Below are 27,954 nucleotides of genomic sequence, written 5' to 3' on the forward strand. Positions count from 1 at the left end.
CTCCAAGGTGGCTTTCTCTGAAATGCTACCAGTTCCACATGCAGGACCAGCCAGACAGGCCCAGCTTCGCAGTCTCAGTGCGTGGATGAGACGATGGTGTTGGGTGGAAGGGTTTGGATTTGTTAGGCACTGGGGAACATTTTGGGACAAGCCGGGCCTGTACAAAAGGGACGGGCTCCACTTGAACCAGAATGGAACCAGACTGCTGGCACTTAAAATTAAAAAGGTGGCAGAGCAGCTTTTAAACTGACTGAGAGGGGAAACCCGACAGGAGCTGAGAAAGGTCCGGTTCGGAATAAACCTCCTCCCTGGGATAAAAAGCAAAGAAATGATGAAATTTTAAAAGGGGTGGGCCTAGAAGTAGGCATTGTGAGAGCAGGGGCACAGGATATAAATTCAGAAGAGCAAAATTACCACAGGCCTAACCACAAGTGCCAAAGACACTTGAAGAGAGACACTGCTTACAAGTGCCTGTACGCTAATGCTAGGAGCCTGCGAACCAAGATGGGAGAACTGGAGTGCTTGGTCTTAGAGGAGAGCATTGATATAGTGAGCATAACGGAGACCTGGTGGAATGGAGAAAACCAGTGGGATACGGTTATCCCTGGATATAAACTATATCGGAAGGACAGGGAAGGACGTATTGGTGGCGGAGTCGCTCTATACGTGAAAGAAGGCATTGAATCCAGCAAGCTCGAAACCCCAAAAGAGGCAGACTCCTCCACAGAATCGTGGGTGGTGATACCATGCCCCAGGAGGGACTTAATACTGGGGACGATCTATCGTCCCCCTGATCAAAATGCTCAGGGAGACCTTGAGATGAGATATGAAATTGAGGAAGCATCCAAACTAGGAAATGTGGTAGTAATGGGTGACTTCAACTACCCGGACATAGACTGGCTGCATATGTGTTCCAGTCATGACAAAGAAGCAAAGTTTCTAGATATTCTAAATGACTATTCCCTAGACCAGTTGGTCATGGAACCGACCAGAGGGACGGCAACCCTGGACTTAATCCTCAGTGGGGACCGGGACCTGGTGCGAGATGTAAGTGTTGTTGAACCGATTGGGAGCAGTGACCACAGTGCTATTAAATTAAACATACATGTAACTGGCCAATTGCCAAGAAAATCCAACACGGTCACATTTGACTTCAAAAGAGGAAACTTCACAAAAATGAGGGGATTGGTAAAAAGAAAGCTGAAAAACAAAGTCCAGAGGGTCACATCACTCGAAAATGCTTGGAAGTTGTTTAAAAACACTATATTAGAAGCTCAACTGGAGTGCATACCGCAGATCAGAAAAGGTACCGCCAGGGCCAAGAAGATGCCAGCATGGTTAACGAGCAAAGTCAAGGAAGCTCTTAGAGGCAAAAAGTCTTCCTTCAAAAAATGGAAGTCTTGTCCGAATGAAGAAAATAAAAAAGAACACAAACTCTGGCAAAAGAAATGCAAGAAGACAATAAGGGATGCTAAAAAAGAATTTGAGGAGCACATTGCTAAGAACATAAAAACCAACAACAAAAAATTCTATAAATACATTCAAAGCAGGAGACCATCTAGGGAGACGATTGGACCCTTGGATGATAAGGGAGTCAAAGGTGTACTAAAGAACGATAAGGAGATTGCAGAGAAGCTAAATGAATTCTTTGCATCTGTCTTCACAGTGGAAGATATAGGGCAGATCCCTGAACCTGAACTAACATTTGCAGGAAGGGATTCTGAGGAACTGAGACAAATAGTGGTAATGAGAGAGGAAGTTCTAAGCTTAATGGACAATATAAAAAATGACAAATCACCGGGCCCGGATGGCATCCACCCGAGAGTTCTCAAAGAACTCAAATGTGAAATTGCTGATCTGCTAACCAAAATATGTAACTTGTCCCTTGGGTCCTCCTCCGTGCCTGAGGACTGGAAAGTGGCCAATGTAACGCCAGTCTTCAAAAAGGGATCCAGAGGGGATCCCGGAAATTACAGGCCAGTTAGCTTAACTTCTGTCCCTGGAAAACTGGTAGAAAGTATTATTAAAGCTAGATTAACTAAGCACATAGAAGAACAAGCCTTGCTGAAGCAGAGCCAGCATGGCTTCTGCAAGGGAAAGTCCTGTCTCAGTAACCTATTAGAATTCTTTGAGAGTGTCAACAAGCATATAGATAGAGGTGATCCAGTGGACATAGTGTACTTAGACTTTCAAAAAGCGTTTGACAAGGTACCTCACCAAAGGCTTCTGAGGAAGCTTAGCAGTCATGGAATAAGAGGAGAGGTCCTCTTGTGGATAAGGAATTGGTTAAGAAGCAGAAAGCAGAGAGTAGGAATAAACGGACAGTTCTCCCAATGGAGGGCTGTAGAAAGTGGAGTCCCTCAAGGATCGGTATTGGGACCTGTACTTTTCAACTTGTTCATTAATGACCTAGAATTAGGAGTGAGCAGTGAAGTGGCCAAGTTTGCTGATGACACTAAATTGTTCAGGGTTGTTAAAACAAAAAGGGATTGCGAAGAGCTCCAAAAAGACCTCTCCAAACTGAGTGAATGGGCAGAAAAATGGCAAATGCAATTCAATATAAACAAGTGTAAAATTATGCATATTGGAGCAAAAAATCTTAATTTCACATATACGCTCATGGGGTCTGAACTGGCGGTGACCGACCAGGAGAGAGACCTCGGGGTTGTAGTGGACAGCACGATGAAAATGTCGACCCAGTGTGCGGCAGCTGTGAAAAAGGCAAATTCCATGCTAGCAATAATTAGGAAAGGTATTGAAAATAAAACAGCCGATATCATAATGCCGTTGTATAAATCTATGGTGCGGCCGCATTTGGAATACTGTGTACAGTTCTGGTCGCCTCATCTCAAAAAGGATATTCTAGAGTTGGAAAAGGTTCAGAAGAGGGCAACCAGAATGATCAAGGGGATGGAGCGACTCCCTTACGAGGAAAGGTTGCAGCATTTGGGGCTTTTTAGTTTAGAGAAAAGGCGGGTCAGAGGGGACATGATAGAAGTGTATAAAATTATGCATGGCATTGAGAAAGTGGATAGAGAAAAGTTCTTCTCCCTCTCTCATAATACTAGAACTCATGGACATTCAAAGAAGCTGAATGTTGGAAGATTCAGGACAGACAAAAGGAAGTACTTCTTTACTCAGCGCATAGTTAAACTATGGCATTTGCTCCCACAAGATGCAGTAATGGCCACCAGCTTGGATGGCTTTAAAAGAAGATTAGACCAATTCATGGAAGACAGGGCTATCAATGGCTACTAGCTGTGATGGCTGTGCTGTGCCACCCTAGTCAGAGGCAGCATGCTTCTGAAAACCAGTTGCTGGAAGCCTCAGGAGGGGAGAGTGTTCTTGCACTCGGGTCCTGCTTGCGGGCTTCCCCCAGGCACCTGGTTGGCCACTGTGAGAACAGGATGCTGGACTAGATGGGCCACTGGCCTGATCCAGCAGGCTCTTCTTATGTTCTTATGTTCTTAAGGCATGTGAGGAGATTCTTCTCAGTGGCTAACACCCTCCCCCGTCATGCTCATTGGTCATAGGTTGCTGGAGACATAGACACCTGGCTGGGACCCTGCTCCCAAAAAAGTAAGTGGTCTAAGAACCCCTGGGACCCTGGACGACTACCTCCTGGCGGTGGGAGCTTCCTACTCCAACCATAACGCAGGTGCAGAGACAGCCTGATGTGGTATCTTGACTTCCAGCTCTGATCCAGAGACAGGAAAAGGCTGAAGGTTGTTTTGTCTCTCTGCTTATGCCCAGCAAACACAGAGCTTAAAACAAATCAGGCTTCCGCCCACTTTTGGGGCCCCACCAAAGCTTGTCACTCCAGTTTTGGGAGCAAACTTAAGGTCATCTTGCTCACCAGGAATGGGTTGAATAGTCACCAAGGCGAGCAACACCACTGGGATCACCAGCTTGCTTTATAGTACAGCCTTCCCCAATGTGGTCCCCTCTGGGCATTGCTGGGCTACAGCTATTGTCCCTGACCTTTGGCTGTGCTGGCTGGAGCTGACGGGAGTTGGGAGTCCAGCACAGCATCTGGAGGGGCATCAGGTTGGGAAAGACTGTTGTTGCAGGTAAGGTGTGAGAAGGGTTTTGGCTAGACACGGCTTTCAGGTGAGCTGCTGGCATTTCAGGGGAAGCGAAAAGGAACTTCCCCTTGAAACGCCTTGTTGGCCTATGGAGACCTTTGTGGGTCTGTCCGTGAATGCCAAAGAGCTTAGTGCTGGGAAAGTAACTTACCTATGGCAGGGGCGGATATCTCTAGGCAATGGAGAGCATTGGAAGGTGTGCAAGATGCCATCACTGTCTGCGTCGTAGTTATTGAGCAGTAACCAAGGGAGTGGACAGGCACTCTCTTCCTGCCTTACTTAACACTTCATTTGGTGACTCATGAATAATTATACAGGAGCGCAAGTCATGCCGCCCAAGTGTACTTGCCCACTGTCAGCTGTTTCCTTGCTTTGGTACCTGTCCAGGTGACTTCAGCTTTGCCAGCTTATTGGGTGCAGATGGCAGTGTTTGTACGCCCTGGGACGGGATGTGGTTGTTTTAGAACAGCTGGAAATTGCCCTTTGTGTCAGCTCCGCTTCCTAAAGTGGAAGAAACGAGTTATTTGAAAGTTGTGCTGTTTGGGGCGGGGGGGGGGTTGTGGAGACAGCTTAGCGTGTGAAGTATTGGGCTCAAATAGCAGCCTGGTTTGGGTTGCCATGGTTGCATTTCCTCTTGCTTGGCTGGTTTGTGCGCGGCAGAGGCTGTGTTCCTGCTGATCCGGCGGTGCGCCGCTTGCTGGGTGTAGGGTGGGGGAGGAGGAGGAGGAGGAACCGCTCTCCTTTCTGTGTCTTTTTCTGCTCAGGCATGAAGGCACATAGAAGCACGTGTGTGTTTGTGGATGTAACCTAAGCTCAAGAGTATCAGAGAGGGCACATAGATGCTTTCTAAGTTGTTCTGAAAAACCAGTTTTTTGAGTCATTGCAGAGGATCTGCTTATGTAATGGAAACAGGATATGCGTGCAGGTCACATCTGCTGAAACAACACAACCTGGCTTTGTTATATCGAGGGTGGCTGTCTAGAGCACTGTGTGCGCTTCTCATCTGAAGTGCAGTGCTTCCGCTTAAATTGTCCCCGGTTTTCAAGGTAAATGTAACTGCAGATAGTAGGGGCCTAGGATGCTGCCTTATACCACGTCAGACTATTGGTCCATCTAGCTCAGTGTTGTCTGCACTGACTGGCAGGAGCTCTCCAGGGTTTCCTGCAAGAGGGTTTTTTTTTCCTCCCCAGTCCTACCTGGAGATGCTGGGGATTGAACCTGGTACCTTCTGCATGCAAAGCCTGTGCTCTACCCCTGAGTTACTGCCCTTCCCCGTATCACACCCACTCGTGTACAAAGATGTGTGTATATGCATGCGGCAAAATCTGAACTCAAAGCCAGCCTGTTTGTTGCTCCTTCTCCTCCCTCTCCTTATGTTCTTATGTTCTTATGTTCTTAAGGCAGTTGGACCTGGTAGGAAGTAGTTTGCCCAAAGAGGGCAAGAGAAAAGTAAATATGATTTGCTTTCAGGTTCAAAATTGGCAAGCCTGTCTTTACGTGATTGGAATTGAGATTTACAAACGACCAGTGGTAAATAATGCAGCTGATGGGATACCTGCCCGAGTCAAGTGGACTTTGCCTTCCCATAGTGGGGTGGGGTGGGAGATATATGTAAGAGAGCTGTTGCTAGTCGGGCGGTATATAAGCTTAATTAAATAAAATAAATAAAATAAATAAGAAGCTCTCTGTGCAGCAAGAATTGCTGCTACATCAGCTTTTGAATGGCAGGTCCCCAACAAATGCTCCCTTTTTAAAAATTGGTTTTATTTTCTTCACTGTTCTTGGCAATGTAAATACTAGGAGTGAGTTAGAAACTCCCAAATGGAGGGTGTCTCGGCAGTCAGTCTTGTTTAGGTAACTCTTGTGTACCCTACCTAACTTGTTCAGAATCGTAGAATTTTAGAATTTGAAGGGTCTTTGGAGGTCGTCTCATCAACTTGGAAGTCATCTAGAGTTTCTGTTCCTGTTTATATTCTTGTCACTTTTCCAAAAATGTCTGTTGGGTGAAACCATAGAAACTGCAGCATCCACATTACATTTTGGGATTGTGATAGCAGTATTGCAAAGGCACCTTCCCATTGAAACTAGACAGATCTATTTCTGATGAACTTGGCAAGGAGGTGGGCTGCAGGATACAGTAGGGATGGGGAACTGGTGGCCCTCCGGATGTTAATGGACTCCAACTCCCATCAGCCCAAGCCAGCATATCTTAATAGCCAGGAATTGTGGGAGTTGAAGTCCAACAACAACATCTGGAGATGAACAGGTTCTGTATCCCTGCTTTATAATTTGTCTTCTTGAGAAGAAAAATGGCTGTTCTAAGAAATGCATTCAGGATAGTGATTTGAGCTTCGCTGCTGGTGATGAACTCTAGCGGCTGGCTAGAAGAACCTTATAATACTTCCAGGGCATGAAGTTGGCTTATATACCAAGTAAGTTGGCAGCTCTCTGGGGTCTTAAGCAGAAGTCTCTCCCAGTCTGCCACCCAAAACTTGGATATCCCAAGGATTAAACCTGGGATGTCCCATATGCAAGGCGTATTCTCTTCCACAAAGGATGAGGTAGCCAACATGGTGCCCTCCAGATGTCATGGACTATAATAACTCCCATCATCCCTGACCATTGGCCGTGCTGGCTAGGGCTCATGGGAGTTGTAGTCCACAACACCTGGAAGGCATCAAGTTGGCTACCCCTGCTCTAACCTGTAGCTCTCTCTCCTACTGACTACATTCTTGGGTTCATAGGTTATAGATTTCCCCAGGGCATTGCCCTCTTTAAGGCAGAAACCTGGCTAGATTTTACAGGTCATGCAGGTATCCTGAGTATTTATTAGCAAAGGCTTTTAGGACCCTTCAGACGGTTCTTAACTTGTAGGTATCTTCTTCATAAGGCTAAAAGCAAACAGGCAAGAAGAAATATTTGCGTTCAGATCCTTTGGCAATTGTCCTTTGATCAACCTGAGATTGCTTAGTGTCCAGACATGGCATTTTCTCACTACTCCCCTCCCAAAATAAAGAAAAGACCCTTGGGTACAGTCCCAAACTGCTCTAAAATAGGTAATCCAGACGCTGGCAAATAGTTTGGAAATCTCTTAGTGCTGTAACTGTGGATCTGATCAGTTCCCTGAATGAGAGACAACAGAGAGTTCCATGTAAGAGCAGCATCATAAAACTATATTTAAAAATAGGGAGTCTGGCAGTATGAGTGTGGGTGATAACTGTGATGAAAGCCAACTCTTGTGAATGCGTGTTGTTGCACCCAGAGAGTCACTAGGTGATATCTAGTGTTAATCATCCTCAGAGTAGACCCATTGAAATAAATGTCCCAGCTGTGCTGCCTGCGGCTGATTGGAGTTGTAGAGCAAAACATTGGAAGGCACCAAGTTGTGGAAGGCTGATGTATGGGATGGCACACAGATGTTCAAACGTGCTGCATGGAGTGCCCGACCAGGTAAGTCTGTCTCAGTGGCCTCCACTCAACTGCACACATATTTCTGCTTCAACCCAGTCTCTGAAAGTACCAAAATTGTCTGTTTATTGTAGTTTTGGAAAATGGTATATGACCTATTCCTTGCTGGAATGGGCGGCATCCTAGAGCATGTCAGCTATGGAAGCGGTGATCCCATGCACAAAATGGAAGAAGCCCTTTATAATCATCGCGGGTGCTTTGTTATTTCCTAGGTGAACGGAAAAGGTTCTTTATGGTGCGTGGACCCAGAATATAAACCGAACCTTATACAAGCACTGAAGAAGCAGCCTTTCCCCTCTGCATTTGCATTTTATACCCCACCGGCATCACCACTGAGGTAGGACTGTAAAAATGCCTGGAGTCTGTTTCGAAGCAGGGTAGCCAATGTGGTCAAGGACAGTGGGCGTTGTCATCTAGCAGCATCTGAAGGGCCACAGGTTCTCTCCATCCTCCAACATCTGGAGGGCCAAGGGTTCTCCGTATCTGGCCTAAAGGATAAATAAAGCTAGGCAAACATGTCCAAACATCTGGAGGACATCAGTTGGCAAAGGCTGGTCTAATCCATTTATGGTAGCATACATTTTCATGGACCAGACCCCACTTTACAGATATACCTGAAACAATACACAAACTGAAATATGGTCTTCCTTCGAAATTCATATTTCTTCAAATTTGCAGTGCCAAGTAGTGTGTACAAAAATGAATATACTGGGGTAAAGTATGCATTAAATGTTGTGGCACCTCCCCTTTGGAATTCCCTCCCCTTAAATACCAGACAGGTGCCATCTCTGTTATCTTTTCAGCACCTACTGAAGACCTTCCTCTTTCAACAAGCCTTTTAAGTAGAGACCTTATCCCACTCTGAGTCTGTGTCGGAATTGCTTTTTAAGATGTTTTTAAAGCTGTTTTTAAAGATGTTTTGTTTAACAAGCTTTAAAGTCTTTTGTTTTCAAGATGTTTTAGAGGGTTTTTTTAGTGTTTTAGTTTACCACCCTGGGCTCCTTCTGGGAGGAAGGGCGGGATATAGATTTAATAATTTTTTTTAAAAAAACCAAAAATAAAAAATAAAATGAATATATTAGTACAAATAACATGCAAAGATGGATTACACTAGGGACAATTGCTCTCCAAAAATAAGTATATTAGGCAAAAACTGCATGCAAAAATGCGTCAGAACTTTGCACTGAAATGCTGATGAAGCTTAATGGGGTCTTTTTTTTAATTGTAAACTGAAGTGGATATGAGAAACGGAAATGGACAGATTCGCCTATCTGTAATGTCAAGCGACCAAAGACTGCCCCTCACTAGGCGAATGAGTACTGCTGCTGAGGTGATGAGACCCTTTTAAAAATCATCAGGGCACCTAAAAGTACTGAAATGTCAGCCCTGAGACAGATTATGTGCACCACTGCAGGAAGGATGGACAGCTTCCAGGCCCCCTCGCCCTTCCCAAAATAGATTGGAGCACAACAGACATTCCCGCCAGGAGGGCTCTGGTTAACAGATGCTCATTACAGACTTTATTTTCCAAATCACTTTGGGAAAGTCACCTTTAAAGGAACACGCATGCACACACACATACAACTACATCCTTTTTAAGATAGCTTTTTAAAAAATGAGGTGGTGTTTGGCACACACTTCTGAACAGGATTTCCGATGCCTGTGTTGAAGCTCAGCTTGCCTCCTGGCGTGAAGATAGATCTCGATATTGAGGTTTAAAACAAGGCAGGAAGAAATGCCAAGGGAAACTCAGGTTCTGAGACAGGAATGGCAGGGCATGAGGGCGCAGGATAAGAGCACAGATCTGTCATACATTTGCTCATTAACAGAGGTTCTAGTCTTCAGGATTATGGAAACCCAGAGGTGGAATCCAGAAACATAGGAACCTTTCACCAGCTCGGACTATTTATTCCCAAATATTGTATGTTCTGACTGGCAGTAGCTCTCTTTGGTCTTAGGCAGCAGTTTTTCTACATCACCTAATACATGGTTCTTTTTTTAACTGGAGATGCCAGGAATTGAACCCTAGGACCTTCTGCATGCATGGTACGTGCTCTGCCACTTAACTGTGGCCCCTACCAGCTAGAACAAGGGTGGGGAACCCTTCGACTCAGTGGGCCAGATCTTTATCACCCATCTACCCTGCAGGCCAGCTTTGATAGATGGGTGGGACTATCCACCCATAAATCATCTGATGTCATAAAATGTTTGACAGGTGGATGGTCCTGCCCACCTGCCAGAATTGCCCCGTGTAGGTGGTGGGAGCTAGTGAACAATCAGAAATGAATTCCGTGCACATCAGCTGATGGGCGAGGGGTTCAGTCATGCTTTCTGGAGGGTTCCCATGAATAATTCTCTTGTGCGCCAAGCAGGATTGAACTCCCTGCACAGCAGCTGATCCTTTCTGCACCAGCCATATCTCTACTTGCTCCACACCTGACATCACATATAACGTCAGGTGTTGAGCAGATGGGTGTGGTTTGGGGGAAAGGTCTGGTGTGCCAAGTGGGGAGGGCTGGTAGGCCAAATTTGGCCCACGGACCAGAGGTTCCCCACCTCTCACTACAATAACTGTTTTTTGGGACTGTTACATACATTCCACAGCAGCCATGATGTTACCTGTTTGTCCTATTCACACTGTCAGTGTTTAGATGTAAGCTTAACCCCTCCCCCGGCTCACATCTTTTTTTAAAAAAAGTCTGAACAGACTTTCAGTCTGTGATGAACAGGGATCACCAACGCATCTGTGGCAGCAGGATTAGAAGTGCTGGTGTAAGGCAGAAAATTTTCCAGTGCTTTGTTTTTCTGTGGAAAATTTTCCATTTTCTTAAGTTCAGTAGTCATAATGAATGGATGCCAAATGCAAATACATCATTAGGCAAGCTTGGCAGGTTTTAGTATTATTTACTAAATACAAGCAAAATAAACATGCTCAATTAAATCATTCTCCAGGGCATCAGAAAATTTTCTGATGCAAAGTACTTTATGCAAATTGCCCTAGCAATTTGCATTGGAATTATTCCCTTCTCCAGAAAACCCACATCGCTGATGAGGTCGGCTCTGTAATAGCTGCCTGCTCCAGTTTTAAGACCCACCAAGCCAGCGGTATTTGTTGACTTCATTTCAAATAGAAGAGAGAGACTGCCAGTTTGAAATCACTGAAAGTGCAAATATGGTTAGATCAAGCAAATTTCATCTTGGATCGACACAGTCTCTAAACCTTGGATTTCTTTTCCCTCTCTTTCAGTGGTTCATCTTCTCCTCACTACTTGACCTCAGTTCTGAAACAGAGTCAGGGTCCATCTATCAAAGGTAAGTTGTGCTATCCATTGCCCATCTTTTAGCTCTTCCTTTGTCTTGCAAAACTGTTATCGCCTCCATCTGTGGCCCAGTACGTATGCCATGGCCAAATTATGGTTTGGCCATCATGAATGGGCTTTAAGAACCTATGAAGAGCCCTGATGGATCAGGTCAAAGCCCCATCTAGTCTAGCATCCTGTTCTCACAATGGCCTGTCATGGGAAATTTGGGCTTACATGCTCCTATTTCCCCCCTCCCCCGTCCAATGCACTCAGAATCCTTCCTGCGCTTTCCGGCTTGGGGATCTGAGGGGACACAGGAATTCAGAAGCCCAAAGCCTGTTCACAATGGCCAAACCATAATTTGGTCATAACAATCTGCACTGGGTCACAAACTGGACAAGCTATGGCCCCCACCAATCATAAGTTTGTCTCCCAAACCATGATTTGAGCTGGTAGCTATGGTTTGGTTGTGACATCTGAACTGTGCTTGTGTGTTTTCCTGAAGGACTGATAAAGGTTGTCTTTCTTAGGATGGGTGGCACTATAGCATAACATTTTATTTATTTATTATATTTATATTTGAACTTCCCTCCATGGAGTTCAAGTACATGGTTCACCCCCTCCTCACTGGGTCCTCACAGCAGCCCTGGTAGGTTAGGGGGAGAGAGTGACGGGCCCCAGGTCACCAGGGAGCTTCATGGCTGAGTGGGGATTTGAACCTTGGTTTTTCCAGGTCCCAGCCCAGCACTCCATACAGTCTTAGTAGACTTACTATACTAATACATCTTGTTGTAATGTGTCCTGCGTTTCAGTTAGTATGGTGTTGGTTTTAATTGGTGATGGTGGTTTTTAAGTACCTCAGTCACTGAGGTTATAATGCTGCTTGGGAATCAAAATAAGGGTATGTGGAGCTCTATGCATATTTTCTTTTCTGTGGGTCTACTGTGCAGAAGTTAAAGAGAGGCGTCTGGTACAATGTAAGATTTACAGTGTCATCTTGTGAACGCTAATTTAGAAGTAAGTCTCGTCGAGTTCCATGGGACTTATTATCTAGTAAATGTGTTACAGGATTTCAGCCTGCAATCCTATACATGTCTGCTCAGAAGTAAGCCCCAGTGAATTCAGTGGGGTTCACTCCCAGGTAAGTGTGTTTAGGATTGCAGCCATAGTTTGGTAGTATAACAAGCGCTTCTTCGCTACTAGTGTTGCTCTCTTATGATCTTCCCCTCTAGTTTCTTGGACTATTCTAAGTGCACCTGTTTCATTTGAACTTTAGTCTCAGTTCCACCTTCTTTTCTTAACAGCTGCATTTGCAATCAGGACTCCTCTAAATCTTAATTCTATTTCCCATTTGTTATTTAGATGCTATGCTTTTCAGTATCTCAAACTGTATTCCCCCCCCCCGCCAGCCCCCAGGCAAGTACCTGGTTTTGCTTCTGTGATTGGCTGTGTATTCCTTCCGTAGAGCTTGAATAAACACTTAGAGGAAGCTGAACAAGATCTGTGCTTACCCATTTTAAAATTTGCTTTTTCAGTGATGTGATCTAGAGAGCCAGTGTGTTTGGAAACTTTGACCATGAATGTGGGGGAAATCCAGTGTACAGCCACTGTGAAAAGGCGAATTCCATGCTGGGGATCATTAGAAAAGGGATTGAAAATAAAACTGCAGATATCATAATGCTGTCATGGAAATCTATGGTGTTCCTGCACTTGGAATACTGTGTACAGTTCTGGGCACCTCGGCTCAAAAAGGATATTGAAGAGCTGGAAAAGGACAGCCAAAATGCGTAAGAGGATGGAGCAACTCCCTTATGAGGAAACTGAGGCTTCTTAGTTTAGGGAAAAGGCAAGTGGGGAGAACATGATAGATTATAAGATTGTCCTTGGTGTAGAGAAAGTGGTCAGAGAGAGGATTTTTTCCCCTCTCCTAAAACTAGAACTCAGGGCCATCCAATGAAGCTGGATGTTGGAAGATTCAAAAGAAAGTACTTCTTTACGCAGCCCGTAGTTAAAACTATGAATTTGCTCCAAGAGGCTACCAACTTGGATGGCTTTAAAAGAGAATTGGGACAAATTCTTGGAGGATAGGGCGATCAACAGCTGCTAGCCACAATAGCTAGCCTCTGCATGCCACTTGCAAGAGCACTGTTGCACTGAGGTCTTGCTTGCAAGGATCCCATGGGCATCTGGTTGGCCACTATGAGAACAGGATGTTGGGCCTTTGTCCTGATCCAGCAGGGTTTTTTTTAATGTTCTTACGTTAATTCCCACCTGGCTCTGAAGCTCACTGCGTACCCTTGGTCAAGACACTTAACGTACCTCATCTGTTAAAGCACATGGCTTCCCCCCCCCCCAAAAAAAAGAATCCTGGGAACTGTAGTTTGTTGAGGGTGCTGGGAATTGTAGGAATTGTAGCTCTGTGAGAGGTAAACAGCAGCTGCCAGGATTCTTTGGGGGAATTTGCTTTAAATATAGTGTGTTCACAGCCGATACATGTTTTTAAAGGCATGATTGTGCTTCACTCCTCCAATGAAAGCTAATGGGTGAGCAATATCCTTTTCCTTTTTCAGACTCTGATATTGATGCTGCTACTGCCATGATGCTCCTGAATACTTCCATTGAACAAGGCATTTTAGATTGTAAGTGCAAGACGTTTTTGTAACCCTTTTATTTTTTAGTGCTGCTCTCTTAAAGTTCTTTTCGAGTGTGAATTTTTACGCATGTGCCTGAGTTAGAGCAGCTGATTTGTCACATGAAATAAAATAATGTACACCCTGTTCGCTTGGTCGAAAGTCTCATTGAGTTCAGTGTGACTTACCTGCAGGTAAGTGTGCTTAGGATTCCAGCAAAAATCCCTGTTTTGAAGCACTTTTCAAGGTGCGTTGAAAACAGCAACTTACATGTCTACTCAGAGGTAAGTTCTGTTGAGTTGAATGGATCTGACTCCCAAAGCAAGCTTGTGCCGGATTGCAATCTCGTTCTGCTGCAGCCATGAAAAAGCCAACTCAGTATTGGGAATGTGTAGGAAAGGGATTGAAAATGAAACAGCAAATAGAATGTGAGTATATTTTGTATATCTAGAGTGTGTCCACATTTTGGGATACTGTATACAGTTCTGCTTGCCTTGTCTCCGTTATCATAGAGCTGGATAAGAAAGAGAAAAATGCACTGAAATAATCAAAGGTCTGGCTATTCAGAAGCACGCCTCTGAATATCAGCTGCAGGGGAAGGCTACTGGGCCCATGCCCTGTTAGGATTCCCAGGGACACCTGGTTGGTCCTTGTGAGTAGCAAGATGCAGAGCTTGGAAAAGTTACGTTTTTGAACTACAACTCCCATCAGCCCACTCCAGTGGCCATGCTGGCTGGGGCTGATGGGAGTTGTAATTTTAAAAAAGTTACTTTTCCAAGCTCTGGCAAGATGGTACGCTAGTTAGTCAGAGCTGGTGAGGCTGTTTTTTATTTATTTATTCAATTTATTAGTCACCCATCTGGCTGGAATACTTAGCCACTCTGAGCAACGTACAAAGCAAAAACATATAAAACATCAGAGCATCAAAAACAACATGAGCATCAGAATATCAAAGCTAAACAATAAAGACTAAACAATAAGGTAGAGGCAACTAGATTTCACTGATAGGGCTTTTGAAAGGTTCCAGAAGGCCCCAAGGTCAATCCTCAGCATCTCCAGGTAGGGCTGGGAGAGAACCCTGCCTGAAATTCTGAAGAGCCGCTACCAGTCAGTGTAGACAGTGCTGAGCTGGATGGACCAATGGGCTGACTCAGTATAAGGCAGCTTTCTATGTTCCTTGCAAGTTACACCCAGGATGTCTTTTAACATCCAACATAAGCAGAAGTAGTAAAACTGTTTTGAAGCGGCATCCTGGAGGTTGCCTTCAGCACTCTGCCTTCTTTGCAAAATATGCCCCTAGCGGAGTAGGACTTGTGTCTAGCAGTAGAGAAGGATGGGGAGATGGGAAGATACAACTGGACCACGGGAAACGCTTTCCACATCTTTTTCCAGCCTCTCGTTTTTATTGAGGTAGACACACTCACTGTTTTGCCAGTTCCAGTGTGTCTCCACCTCTCTTCTGAAAACTGGGACCCGTAACGCTAGTCAAACCCCACTGCTTTTTATTGTAAAACCTGGTGGGAGCAGCTTGAGTGCATTTTTTAAAATTCAGCTTCTAAGAGATTTTGCAACTGATTGGCAGATCAACCTGTTCCCTCTCCAGGTGCGGCCAGTGAAAATGCTTTGCTGTAGGTGACTACTGTATTCACAGCCTCACAGGGTGGAAGGGGCTGCAGTGGAGACAGAAGGGTTGGAAAAGCTCTGCCGCTCACACACAAAGCATGGTGCATGTGGCCAATATGTATCCTGCACCACCCAGTGTTCATGATGTTGTGCAACTGGTTTTTATGTTTTGTGAACCTCTTAGAAGCCATTTTGGCATTAAGCAGCCAAGAAATAAATAATCCAAGTATATTGCTGGTCTCTCTCACTTCTAATAAGACGTTTTCTTTTCCTTAGGCGAAAAGCCGCAACCTCTCAAGCTGTCCAAAAAAAGGAACTATATTAGCACGTTCCACAGCCCCAGTAAGGCAAGCCAGGGGGGGAGCGATTCTGCTGTCCCCAGCATCGACCCCAAGGAGGATCACAATTACAGCGCCAGCAGCGTGGCATCACAGCGCTGTGCATCACTCTCCAGTGTGTCTTCCCTCTCCTCCATCGACGAGGTGTACGAATTTGTCTCCGAGGCCAGCCGGGCAGGGAGCGATGGCAGTGAAGGGTTCCACAGTGAAGTGGACACAGACGGCGACGACGACCTCCTGGCGGATAGCGGCTATACCTCGCAGCCGTGTGTCGGCGCCTCGGACAAGGCCCAGCCTCGCAAGAAAGGCCTGGAGGAGCTCTGCCAAGAGATTGACGAGGAACTGAAAGAGGCGGCCGGATCTCTCCTTCACTTGGCTGGGATTAGCACGTGTCTAGGCTCCCTAATAAGTACTGCAAAGACCCACAGCCAGAAACGGAGGAAAAAAAACGACGACATGGCATGAGAGGAGGGGGGGAGGGGGAAAAAACAAAAGATACATCTATCAATAGATATAAATGCATATTTTATTTTTTAGCGTGGCAATACTCCTCTACTTTTTGCCCTTCACAAGGGAGATCAAAGCCATAAAAGGACTTTTTGTTGGTTGGTTTTTTAAATTTTTCGCAGATTATAGTTTTGCAATTTGTTTTCTTTTTTCTTTTTTTAATTGCAAAGGTGGTGGTTTTTAGGCATTGAAGACCGGATTAAAATTGTGCAAAAGAGGTGGAGGAAGAAAAAACCCAACTACTCCCTCCCACTAATGGAATATGTAAGATGGTTGTTAGGATGGTTGGGCTTACGTGGGTGCCATTGCCTAGACCATCTCATGCTAAAGATAAGTTTGTATATCTCTTTGGGTGTGAAACTTGAGGAATGTGTTAGCTCTGTGTTCATGGGACACTCTGCAGAGGGGGCATGGGAAAATAGTGACCATCCAAACGGTGCTGGGCTGCAGCGGTGTGCAGCAATATCTACAGGGCCCCAATTTTCCCATCTCTTGGATAGAGGACTGTTGTTCAAACTTGGGTCCCCGGATGTTGTCACACTACAACTCCCATCAACTTCAGCCAGCTTAGCCAATGGCCAGGGATGATGGAAGTTATAGTCCAACAACATCTGGGGACCCAGGGTTGAAGAACAGTGGTGTAGAGTATACGCGCCATGGGAATGAAGATGTGTGCTTTGCTTCCCAGTGCTCCTATTCCACATGGAGGCTTGATGTTCATATGCTACACATTGGAATAGGGTCCTTTGTGCATAAAGTCCAGTATGTTCTCTTTCTCCTTTTGAAGAGCGAGGATTGAATGGATGAGTCACATGCATTGAACTCCACACATGTAGTTCTCAGCCTGCGTAATTCTTAGCCCTCAAAATATCGGTCAGTAGAGCAAGCAGACTAGGCCTACATACATTGTCTCCTGTTCCAGCATCCAGTGCACAAATATCAGATGGACCTGAAAGTGGAGGCAGTACATTGGGAGGGGGAGAATAAGCACACACACCCTCTGCTCACGGGGTCCTGTCTCTGTTGGAATCTAGACCAGGAGTAGGCAACATGGTGCCCCCCATATGTTGTTAGACTACAACTCACATCATCCTTGACCATTCCCCGTAGTGGTTGAGGCTGAAGGTAGATGGAGTCCAACAAACATCTGAAGAGCACCAGGTTGACTACCCCTCGTCTAGACTGTGGCTCGTTGTGGCACCTTCACATGTTCTAATTTAAGTAGTGGCAAACGCAGGATAAGGTTTACCACCTTTCAGCTTTGCTTCCATTGTTATGTAATTGTCTCACGTGCAAGTCAAGGTCTGATAACCTGAATATTGTACAACTGCCATTGTGAGTGAGTTACCAATTGACTGCTTTCTGTAATTATAACACAGGGTGGGAGAGGGGAATGGAACATGTGAACTTGTATATTTTTTGAGACTCTAATCTTAAAGGGTTCATCTCCACTCTTGTCCTCGTAGAATTTCCTTCCTAGTTGTAGCACGAAGTAAGGAGCTGGTTCCTTCTCTTGTTCCTTTTTCAAAAAAGAAGAAAAATTATTGTTTTTATTTTAGATCTTCAATGTACAAGTTTAGTTAAACCCAAGGCCCTTCTTTCTGCCTTGATACCCAAAATTCAGTGAAAAATATTGACTGCTGAAATCGTAAGTGACTGTGGCAGAGGGAACTTGTCCTTACATGTTCAGGTGAAGCATAATGTAAGGGGTGATTTTTAGCTGATCCTGGCCTACTTCTCACTGAGGTGGTAAGCCTGTTCTGAACTGCACCATTGCAGGCCACAGAAGAGCATGACTGAATGCTGTTCCTTGTGAAACAAAAAAATCCCAGCACATAGAAAACTAGATGCTGGGGAGAGAGGCTCTAGCCTGACTTTCTCCTTAAAGACTAGTTCTCTTAAGTGTAGGAATCCTTTTCATGGTGGTGCAGCATTCCAGTGTGAGCCCCCACCTGCACTCGGAGGCAGACTCGGAGTCCAAACGGAGTTTCCCCCCTCTTTGAGAACAAACCCCTTGAAAGGATTTCCGAATGCATTCTTGCACCACTCGGAAGCATAGCCGTTCTTCGGTCCTGCTGTGTGCTTCAGTTTTGCATTGTGTTAACCCAGCATCCCTTGAGAAGCCAGAATATATTACAAGCAGCCTTAAAGAGCACAATTTTTTAAAATGTGCACGTGTGTATTCACACACACTCTTTCCCTCTCTATTTAAGCCACTGAAAGAAGCTTAGAAAAAGTATGCTGTTAATTCGTAATGGGCTTTCACATCTCTCTTGGGTAGGACTGACAGTTGGGGTGAAATCCTGACTCCAATCAATGGGAATTTTGCCACCGACGGTTCACATAGCCAGGATGGCACCTTTCTCTTTATCCGTTACCTCAGCAATAATATCACCTCCCTTGTCAAGTTTTGAGGACGCCCAAGAGCTCTGTGATTGCTGTGCCCAACATGGTATGATGGTGGATGGTAAAATGTAACATGGGAATGATGATAAGGCACCCTTGTTTCTGAGTGGAGCCTAATTCAGGATGAGCTTCCAGACACCTTCCATCTTCACATGTGCAGCTCTTTCTGTGAAATGGCAAAGTTATGCCTCATGTGCATTTTCTCAGAAAACATTTATTTTAAACCATTCCCATGAACCATAATATGTGATGCATGTGTGCTCCTGTGTCTTGTATGGTGGCTGCTATGTTGATTGGGTGCCATTATGTAGCTAGAAGAGGGAGGCATCCTTGCCTATGAGATGGCTGGTCTGGCATTCAAAGCCAACTGTATAGTCCAGACTTAGTTGCTTCTGTCACTTGTATTGATGAACTTTGGAGGTAGGGACAAGACCCATGTTTATTGCAGGGATGAGGTGGGCTGCGCCCACATATTCCACTTCTGAAACAAGCTGCCTGTTCCCTACGGTGGGCCTGGAGAGTGGCTCTGGTTGGAATGAACACCTAGCCGAAAAGTATATTGCCATGCTGCCGTGCTTGAAAAGTTTCCCAAATAGGCCTGATCTACTAGAAACCTCTCCCGTGAGAGCCCCATTTGGACACTCCTGTGGATTTCAGTCTCCATGAAGGCATGGCCAAGTTGTTATGCTACGCCTGTTCCTTTCAGTGGGTACTTGTGCAGGAAAAGTTTCCATGCAGCACATCAGGGCTCTTGTGCCCAGTAATGATGAGCATTTTGCGATGTTCAAAGCATCAGTGTAGCTGATTCTGCCTGGCTTGGAGGGGCAGCTTGAAGTGTCATGTTTAACCTTCATGTTTATTTCCAGTGTTTTCTAGTGTGAGTGCTCATGAGTGGCCAGTTAAGCAAATCTTACCCGTTAGCAAAACGCATCCAAATCGCAGAGACCAAAGTCAGTTTTTTGCAGAACAGAGTGAAGCTAAAACTTCTATTAATGGTACAGAGGTTCTTGGTGACTAAGCCGTCAGTGGTCAGAGTTTTGATTTCACTGCCTCTTCATGAATACAGCATGTGTATACCTTCCCCAACCTCATGCCCTCCAGATTCCTGACTGTTGGCCATATTGGCTGTGGCTGATGGGGATTGGAACCCAACAGCATCCAGAGGGCATCCCATTGGCTACCCATGCTGTAGGATCCAATCAACCTAAACTGGGCTTTCTTACCACCTCTGGAGTACGAGGGAGCCAGGCCCTCATGCAACTTCCTGGATCCCAGTTACCATTTATTACATATTTAGGCAGAGAGATTGTCCCAGTGTAGGGTTTACATTTGCAAAAAATTGTGTGTTTTTTTTTTTAGTATTTCAGAGGAAACCTTTTGTTAAAATGGTAGTAAACAGTAAATGGCTCTACGTTTTAATCATGTTGCTAGTTTTGAGGGGGAAACAAAGTCTTCTATCTATTGCATGGATGTTTGCACGCTCACCTGTTTGTATGCATCCTTCTCTGATGTAAATGTTTCACCACCCATGGTACCCATCCTGTACGTTCCCTGTTTCTTCTGTGCTCCCCAGAAGCTCTAGTGGATTGGCCACAACAACAATCTGCCTCCTGAGAGTGCATTTAGAGCCGTTTTCTACATTACTGTTTTGCTTCCCAGAAGTTCACAACTACAAGTCACCATGAGAAGGATTTTCACACGTTCTTCTTGCAAGTCAGACATGATATTTTGTGGTTATTCTAAAATATATATTTTTTAATTAAATACCCTCAAAAGACATTTTTAAAAGCTCCACCAGGGCAATATAAAGTCAAGCAGAGGCCAGAATTGAAACACCTATGGCTGGGGCAGTCAATGTGGTGCCCTCCAGCTTCCCATCATCCCTGGCTGTTGGCCATGTTGGCTGGGGCTGATAGGGGTTGTAGTTCACAACAACTGGAGAGCCCCACGTTGGCTAAACCTGGCCTGTGGGTTAAAATGGTTTAAATACCCCCCATTTTCTGGACAAAGAGGGTGTTGGGCAGGGTGCTCCTAAGGTTTGTTGTGCTGCTAAAGAAAAGTGCCTGCTCCAGGTGTCATTAGATCTCACCTCCCTAAAAGATGGCATCCAGAGCGGAGTCCCACCTGCTGGTCTTGGGGTGGCTTATATGGGAGGAGGTTTTCCAGCAGATATGATGGGCTAAGGATGTTTAGACTTGTTCCCAAGCATGCCCATGGGCTGTTCTTTAATTATCTTTGAATACACAGGAACACACCTGCAAACTGCTATCGTAACAGCTTGATGATTGGTTTGCATCAATGCATGGGATTGATTGACCAAATATTGTAACTCAGTAGAGACCACAGAAGCTGAAGATTTGACAAACACAGAGAAAGAAAAGGGCCAAGAAATGCTCATGTCTGAACTTGTGAACAGCTCTAGTGGGATATCCTTCCCATGTCATGGCGTGACTTGTGAGCCTGCACCCTTAAGCGAGAAATGATGTACGATGTACAAAGTGGTCTTGAGCACCTGCAGCTTGGGGGTTGAATGTGGATTCACTGCTTGCACATGCACAAGCTTGTATATTGAGTGCAAATGCACATTTTTTAAAAGTCCTGTATGTTGTGTTTGCTGACCAGAGGTGTGTCTCCCATTTACATTTGTCCAAAATACGTGTTTAATAACTTTTGTGATGTGAAATTTGTTTTCAAACTTATGCAGATAACAACAGGGCTGTTTTTACAAAAAGGAAGTGTTTCTTTTGTTCTTGGACGTCTTTTTGAAAGCTGGCAAGAATTAAATACATTGCCAGCTAAAGTTGACCAGCTTTCTAAATGATTTCCAGAACTTGTTTGCTTAGTCTTGCTGTCTTACCCCTTCCTTGTTAAAAGTTCTGTCTATAGTCTTGCTCTTCTCCTCCCCTCTGGCCAAAATCTATGTGTGCAGAATTGTCCCTCTGTGCCCTCCCTCTTATTAATGAAATATCTAGTCTCACTTTTATGCTAGAAAATGTGTTGTACTTGTTAGCATTGCTAGCCATTTTGCTAATTAGATGTTCTTAATTTCCCCGTGCAAAGGCAGAGCAATAAATAAAAGCATGAGATGGGAAGTTGAGGGAACAAACCTTCACGTAAAGTCCGAATTAAAGAGCTGAAAATGGCAGGGGTATGAATTTTGGGGTCTAGTGTGTGGGATCTGGGTTGTATGTTACACAGGCCACATTCCGATGACACAGTAACCATAAACCATGCCTTACTACAAACAAGCAGTGTGCTAATGCACACTGCCAAATTGCTCCTGCCACGTTCCTCCTGTATAGTGAGCAACAAACCAAAAGCACTGGCTTTTCATGCTGTCCAAATCAGCATTTACAGTTTTCCTCTCCAAACAAACCATCCTCTGAAGCCAGTTTGTTCTTGGCTTCCTGATTGTGGCTTGTTTGGGAGAAATGAACCATGAGCACTGGTTTGGACATTGCCATTACTATGGTGATAGTAAGCCATGGTTCATGGTTTGTTGCTTGTGCTTGAGGAGGAGTGCAGTGGGAGGGCACTGGCAGCCTGCACTAGCACGCTGCTCACTTGCAGTCAACCATGGTTTATGGCAGCCTTTCTATACCTTTGGGTCCCCAGATGTTGCTGGACTACAACTCCCATCAGCCCAAGCCAGTATGGCCAACGGTCAGGAATTATGGGAACTGTAGTCCAGCAACTTCTGGGGACCTAAACGTTGGGAAAGGCTGGTTTATGGCTTACAGTGTTGTCCAAATGCAGCCCCAGAAGAGTGGAAGTCTGGATTGTATCACTTTGACATGCAGGTGAGAAGTAGGTTTTTTTTTTTACTTTGCCCATGTTAAAACAATTCCTCTCTGCATGTAGTAAATCAGCACATCAGAGAGAGGTTTAGCATAACTCTCTCCCTGATACTCTATATGCATGACAACCAACAACCCCCCCCCCTATTTTGAATGGTTGTGATTGTTTTACATTCTGTTTAGAACAACTTGGATCTTGGTGAGTAATGTGTGAAGGGTTGATCCCCTCTCCAAATGCATTGTGGGAAGAGTACAGGGAAGGGAGCTGCCACACCAACGGTCCTGGGGTGGCTGCAATGCAGATCTCCCAGTGGGTACCATTCCTGCAACAGTTTTTACATAAGAATTGCATCATTGTGGGGCACACACATATTGTGTGAATTAATCTTTTTGCTCCCTACTTTTTCAGTGCTGCCAAGTCAGTGATCCCTGTAATGTCTGTTACTCCAGTCCATGTTACACCCTGTAACAAGGTTCCGGGGAACAGGTACTTTTAAAAAAAAAATTGGCTTTGGTTGGCTATATTCCCATCAGCCTGCGTGTCTTCCTGTGGCCTGAATCCATGCAGAGCTCTGCTCCAGGAAATGGAAAAACGTTCCAGCGTTTCTCTATCTCAGTCTGTCCCATTGTGAAGGCCTTGAGTTCTTTACATCTGGCTAGCTCTGGCATAACAGGGACAGGTCAGACGATGGCTGGTGTTTCTGAATAGAGATGAACATACCTTCATTGCAAATCTGCCCTGCACTTTACACACTCTGCAACGTTTACCCTTTGTTGACCTCCTCGACCCAGGCTGGAATGGCCACAAGCCAGGAATCAACATGGATAGAGGAGAATTCATTTAGGTTGCTTACATATGGCGGAGTGTGTGTGCCTGGGCATTTTTTTTTCCCCAGGCATGGTGGTTTTTTGCTAGCTCAAGCACCAAACATAAGGGCAGTAGTCCTCTAAACGCACCTTTATATTTTTTCCGTGTGTTTGTTTTGTATGTTGGGCTTTCCTGCCAGCTGAAAGATCCCAGTATGCATACTGCTAACACAGAGTGCATCTGCACTTCTCTGCGACGAGAGGTTGTGCCTAGGTTACACCTGGATTTGCAGCCTTTCTTCCTGCCTACGCTATAAGCCCTTTCAATAGAAATTCCTGAATTAGAATTAATTGACGTCTTCAGAAAAAGTACATGGAACAGTCCTCCTCAGACTATATCACTTTAGAGTGCAGGTGGTCTGTGTGTGATTGAATGAATCTTGCACAAAGAAAACTAGCGTGTCGGAGAAGGCTAGACTAGGACCTTTATCCTTGACACATGAGCTTTCTGCCTGCAGGGAGTTTGGGGGGAATATTTAATCATACTCTACTCCCCCCAGATATTTTATAGTATAATCCCAGGATGACTGTACCATACCATTTTGTGTCCATGAAGCTCAGCCTTTAATCACCCTTAATTTTTTTATTTACTTATTTTTTGCTCACATTGGAAGAGAGGGTAAACTAGCCTTATTTTACACTCAAGTCAGAAGGATAAAACAATTTCTTGTTTTTATTGCCGCTATAAAGATAGGAGCAGGTGGAGCTACTCCTAAATCTCTTAGGAGAAGACAGCTGCCCACCAGTGACGTGAAAGTGTTTCAGTGATGGCCATAGTAGCTAACTTTGCCGCCGTTATCTATGAATATACATTTAAGGTACAAGTCATGCTTGACAGAGAACTGCGTGAAAGGAGTCTGCCATTGTCAGTTACTCCCGTGTAAGGGGTCACTTAGGCCCGATGTGCACTATACCTTTAAAGTAGTATCATACCACTTGAAACAGTCATGGCTTCCCCCCAAAAATCCTGGGAAGTGCAGTTTGTGAAGGGTGCTGAGAGTTGGTAGGAGGTCTCTATTCCCCTCAGCTACAATTCCCAGAGGTCCCTGGGAAGAGGGAGTGACTGTTAAACCGCTCAGGGAATTGTAGCTCTATGAGGGAATAGGGGCCTCTTAACTGTGCTCAGCACCCTTCAAATACTTTGCTTCCCAGCATTCTTTGGGGGAAGCCATGGCTGTTAAAACTGGAATAACAGCACTTTAAACATATGGTGCGAATGCAGCCTTACTCTGGGACATGCCCTTCTGTTGTGTCCCACTCTACATACAGTGCCTTGCAAAAGTAATCAGACCCCTGACCAATGCTCTCATGCTACTGAATTGCAAATGGTACATTGTAATTTCATTCTGTATGGTATTTTATTTTGAAACACTGAAACTCAAAATCAATTATTGTAAGGTGAAATTGGTTTTATCTTGGGAAATGTTTGTAAGAAACATAAAAAAGGGAAACATGTTGCTTGCATAAGTATTCAACCCCTGTGCTGTGGCAGCTCCCAGTTTACACAGATGAAAGAAATTCCCCTATCTAGGACACAGTCACCTTACCACTGGCCTCCACCTGTGAACCATTAACGTTGCTGTCACATTATCAGGATAAAAACCCCACTGCTGAAGGATCATCGGTCATGCTGTGGACCTGAAGGAAAATGAAGACCAAAGAGCATTTTACAGAAGTGAAAGATAATGTAATACAAATGCATAGATTAAGAAAAGGGTACAAACTAATATCCAAGTGTTTGAATATCCCAGTGAGCACAGTTGGATCAATAATCAGGAAGTGGAAGCTGCATCACACCACACAGCCACTGCCAAGAAAAGGCCGTCCCTCAAAACTCAGCATTCAAAGAAGGAGACTTGTAAGAGAAGCCACAGAGAGGCCAACAATCACTTTGAAGGAGCTACAGAGTTCAGTGGCTGTGAGTGGAGTAATGGTGCACCAGTCAACCATATCTAGAGCTCTGCATAACGCTGGCATGTATGGGAGGGTGGCAAGAAAGAAGCCATTACTCAAAAAGTACCATCTGAAAGCACATCTGGAGTTTGCCAGAAAGCATGAGAATGCCCCAACTGCGATGTGGGGGAAAGTTTTCTGGTCAAATGAGACCAAGATAGAGCTTTATGGCCAAAATTCAAAGTGGTGTGGTGCAAACCTAACACTGCCCATGTCTGAAGACACCATCCCTACAGTGAAGTATGGTGGTAGCAGCATCGTGCTGTGGGATGCTTCTCATCAGCAAGAACTGGCATCTTGTTAAAATGGAAGGAAGAATGGATGGAGCAAAATACAGGGACATACTACAAGAGAACCTGCTTCAGTCCACTAAAAGTTTGAGGCTCGAGCGGAAATTCCCTTTTCAGCAGGACAATGTTCCCAAGCACAAGGCCAAAGCAACATTGGAGCGGCTCAAAAACCAAAGGTGAATGTCCTACAGTGGCCCAGTCAAAGTCCTGATCTCAATCCCATTGGGAAACTGTGGCACTATTTGAAAATTGCAGTCCACAAGCAACGTCCAACCAACCTGAACGACCTGGAGCGAATCTGCCAAGAAGAATGGGCCAAAATCTCTCCAACTCTGCAAAGCTGGTACAGACCTACCCCAAAAGTCTTAAAGCTGTTACTGCAACGAAAGGTGGCTCTACCAAATATTAATGTGTTGTGGTTGAACACTTATGCAAGCAACATGTTTCAGTTTTTTATGTTTCTTACAAACATTTCCGAACATAAAACCAATGTCACCTTACAATAATTGATTTTGAGTTTCAGTGTTTCAAAATAAAATATCAAACAGGATGAAATTACATTGTACCATATATAATTCAGTAATATGAGAGCATTGGTCAGGAGTCTGATTACTTTTGCAAGGTACTGTAATTGGCTTCCACTGGTAGGGAAATGTGTGTGACATAATGACACAAGGACAGGGGAGAGAAATTGCCCTATGTGCCATATGGGGAGAAATGGACGCAGGCACGCCATTTACAGCAGCAACTCTGTTTTGACTATAAGAGTATAGTTCCAGCATTCATGTGATTTATGAAGGTTTGGGTTTGTTTTTTAAAAAATCTTTCTAAATGTGTTCACACCAGATTATCAGTTTAGCAGCAGGGGGAAGATGTTGAATGAATCCTACCCAAGTCCTAAAATTAACATGGTGAGGTTTCTCGTCTCTGCCTGAGATAACAGCTGGTGCTGGTGCTCTGCAAATCTTTTGCTCTTTCATATTCCAGTGCTAAATTATAGCTTCCGAGGGAATTGCAGGCAATCCTTTTTAGGAAAGCCCAACTTTTTGAATATGTACGGTTTTTGCAACTTCTTTGTTTGGCTAAAGCAAACGCTTTGGTTAAAGCAAAATATGCCCCACCATGCTAATAGTGGGGTAGTCAAAATATTTATTGAAAAAGAAGAGTAGAGTATTTTAAAAAATATTGTACCTGCCATTTATTTGGGAAAAAAGCACATTCTCCACAGCTTAACTGCCAGTGCCAATAAAAGGTCTGTTTTTAGAAATGTACATTTCTTCCAGACTTAGTGCATAATTTAAAAAGTATTACGTTGCCATCTTACAGTGATATATGAAACCATTTACAATTGCCAATTCATTGTAACTATTATTTATTGAAAAGATGGAAATTGTACAAATGCTTTTGGATCAAAGTAACTGGAGTTCTTTTTAAAGATCCCCATTAGCCTGTTTCTGTTTTCCTTGCTGCTAACATACGGAAACTCCTTGGATTTAGTTAGAAATAAACTCTGCTAGTAGATAAACACCATTCTAACCCTTGACCCCAGTTGAGTAGCTTGCCTGGTTTAAAGACAATTTTACAGATATTTTAGTTTTTGTATGCTAACCTCTATTAATTAAAAAGTTTATGGAGTTTATTTTTACCAAAGAGATGCAATTCATTATGATAAAAGTATTTCAAAATAAACTTTGTTTTATAACACTCTTGAGTTATGTTTTTGCTAGTTTTTTTAATCCAAGATTGCAGATCGTTGTTTTAGTCGTTCAAATTCCCAACTCTTGCAAACTGAAATACAGCTATCTTGCATATTTAAAGTAATGCTCTTCTGTTAGTTTTATTTATTTATTTATTTAAGCTTATATACCGCTGGACTAGCAACAGCTCTCTGGGCGGTGAACATTAAAAATACAATAAAAATAACACAAAACTGTACACAAAACTGTACAGTCTAAAATCAAAATATAATAATTTAGAATTAACAGGAATTAAAATGCCTCAGAGAAGAGAAAGGTTTTAACCTGGCGCCGAAAAGATGATAGTGTCGGCGCCAGGCGCACCTCCTCGGGGAGACCATTCCATAGTTCGGGGGCCACCACTGAGAAGGCCCTAGATCTTGTCACCACTCTCCGGGCTTCCCTATGAGTCGGAACCCGGAGGAGGGCCTTCGTAGTAGACCGTAGTGTACGGGCCGGTTCATATCGGGAGAGGCGTTCCGACAGATATCGTGGGCCCGCGCCGTATAAGGCTTTATAGGTAAGTACCAACACTTTGAATCTGGCCCGGAAGCATATTGGAAGCCAGTGCAAACGGGCTAGCACAGGTGTTACATGCTCAGACCGCTTAGTTCTTGTTAGCAGTCTGGCTGCCACATTTTGCACTAGCTGTAGCTTCCGAATCGTCTTCAAAGGTAGCCCTACGTAAAGCGCATTGCAGTAGTCCAGACGCGAGGTTACCATAGCATGTACCACTGATGAGAGGTCCACTGGGAGGATGGAGGAACTATCCTGCACCGTTTCCCTTCCACCCCACATGAAATGGCTTTTGAGTGGTGATGGCATAGGGCACATGAGACCACCACCTTGCTGAGTCTGGTCAGTGCCTGGATTGGGAGATCTCATTCCATGGAACCACATGTATGCTGTGTTAGGTTCCAGGATAGAAGAGCAAGATATATGTGTATATACA

General features: G+C 44.5%; 1 protein-coding gene across 2 annotated transcripts in view; it reads left to right on the forward strand.

Annotated features, from left to right (window-relative positions):
• FOXN2 (forkhead box N2) overlaps positions 1-25,758 on the forward strand; it is a 59,770-nt gene extending 34,012 nt beyond the window's left edge. For both annotated transcript variants that reach the window (XM_061625647.1, XM_061625648.1), the window contains exons 3-6: positions 7,766-7,890; positions 10,801-10,865; positions 13,426-13,494; positions 15,385-25,758. In XM_061625647.1, coding sequence (XP_061481631.1) covers positions 7,766-7,890; positions 10,801-10,865; positions 13,426-13,494; positions 15,385-15,911 — 786 coding nt within the window. In that variant the 3' untranslated portion in view covers positions 15,912-25,758. The remainder of the gene's footprint in view (positions 1-7,765; positions 7,891-10,800; positions 10,866-13,425; positions 13,495-15,384) is intronic.
• The last annotated feature ends 2,196 nt before the right edge of the window (positions 25,759-27,954 follow it).

Source organism: Rhineura floridana, chromosome 4 (genome assembly GCF_030035675.1).
Source record: "Rhineura floridana isolate rRhiFlo1 chromosome 4, rRhiFlo1.hap2, whole genome shotgun sequence".
NCBI classification, from domain to species: domain Eukaryota; kingdom Metazoa; phylum Chordata; class Lepidosauria; order Squamata; family Rhineuridae; genus Rhineura; species Rhineura floridana.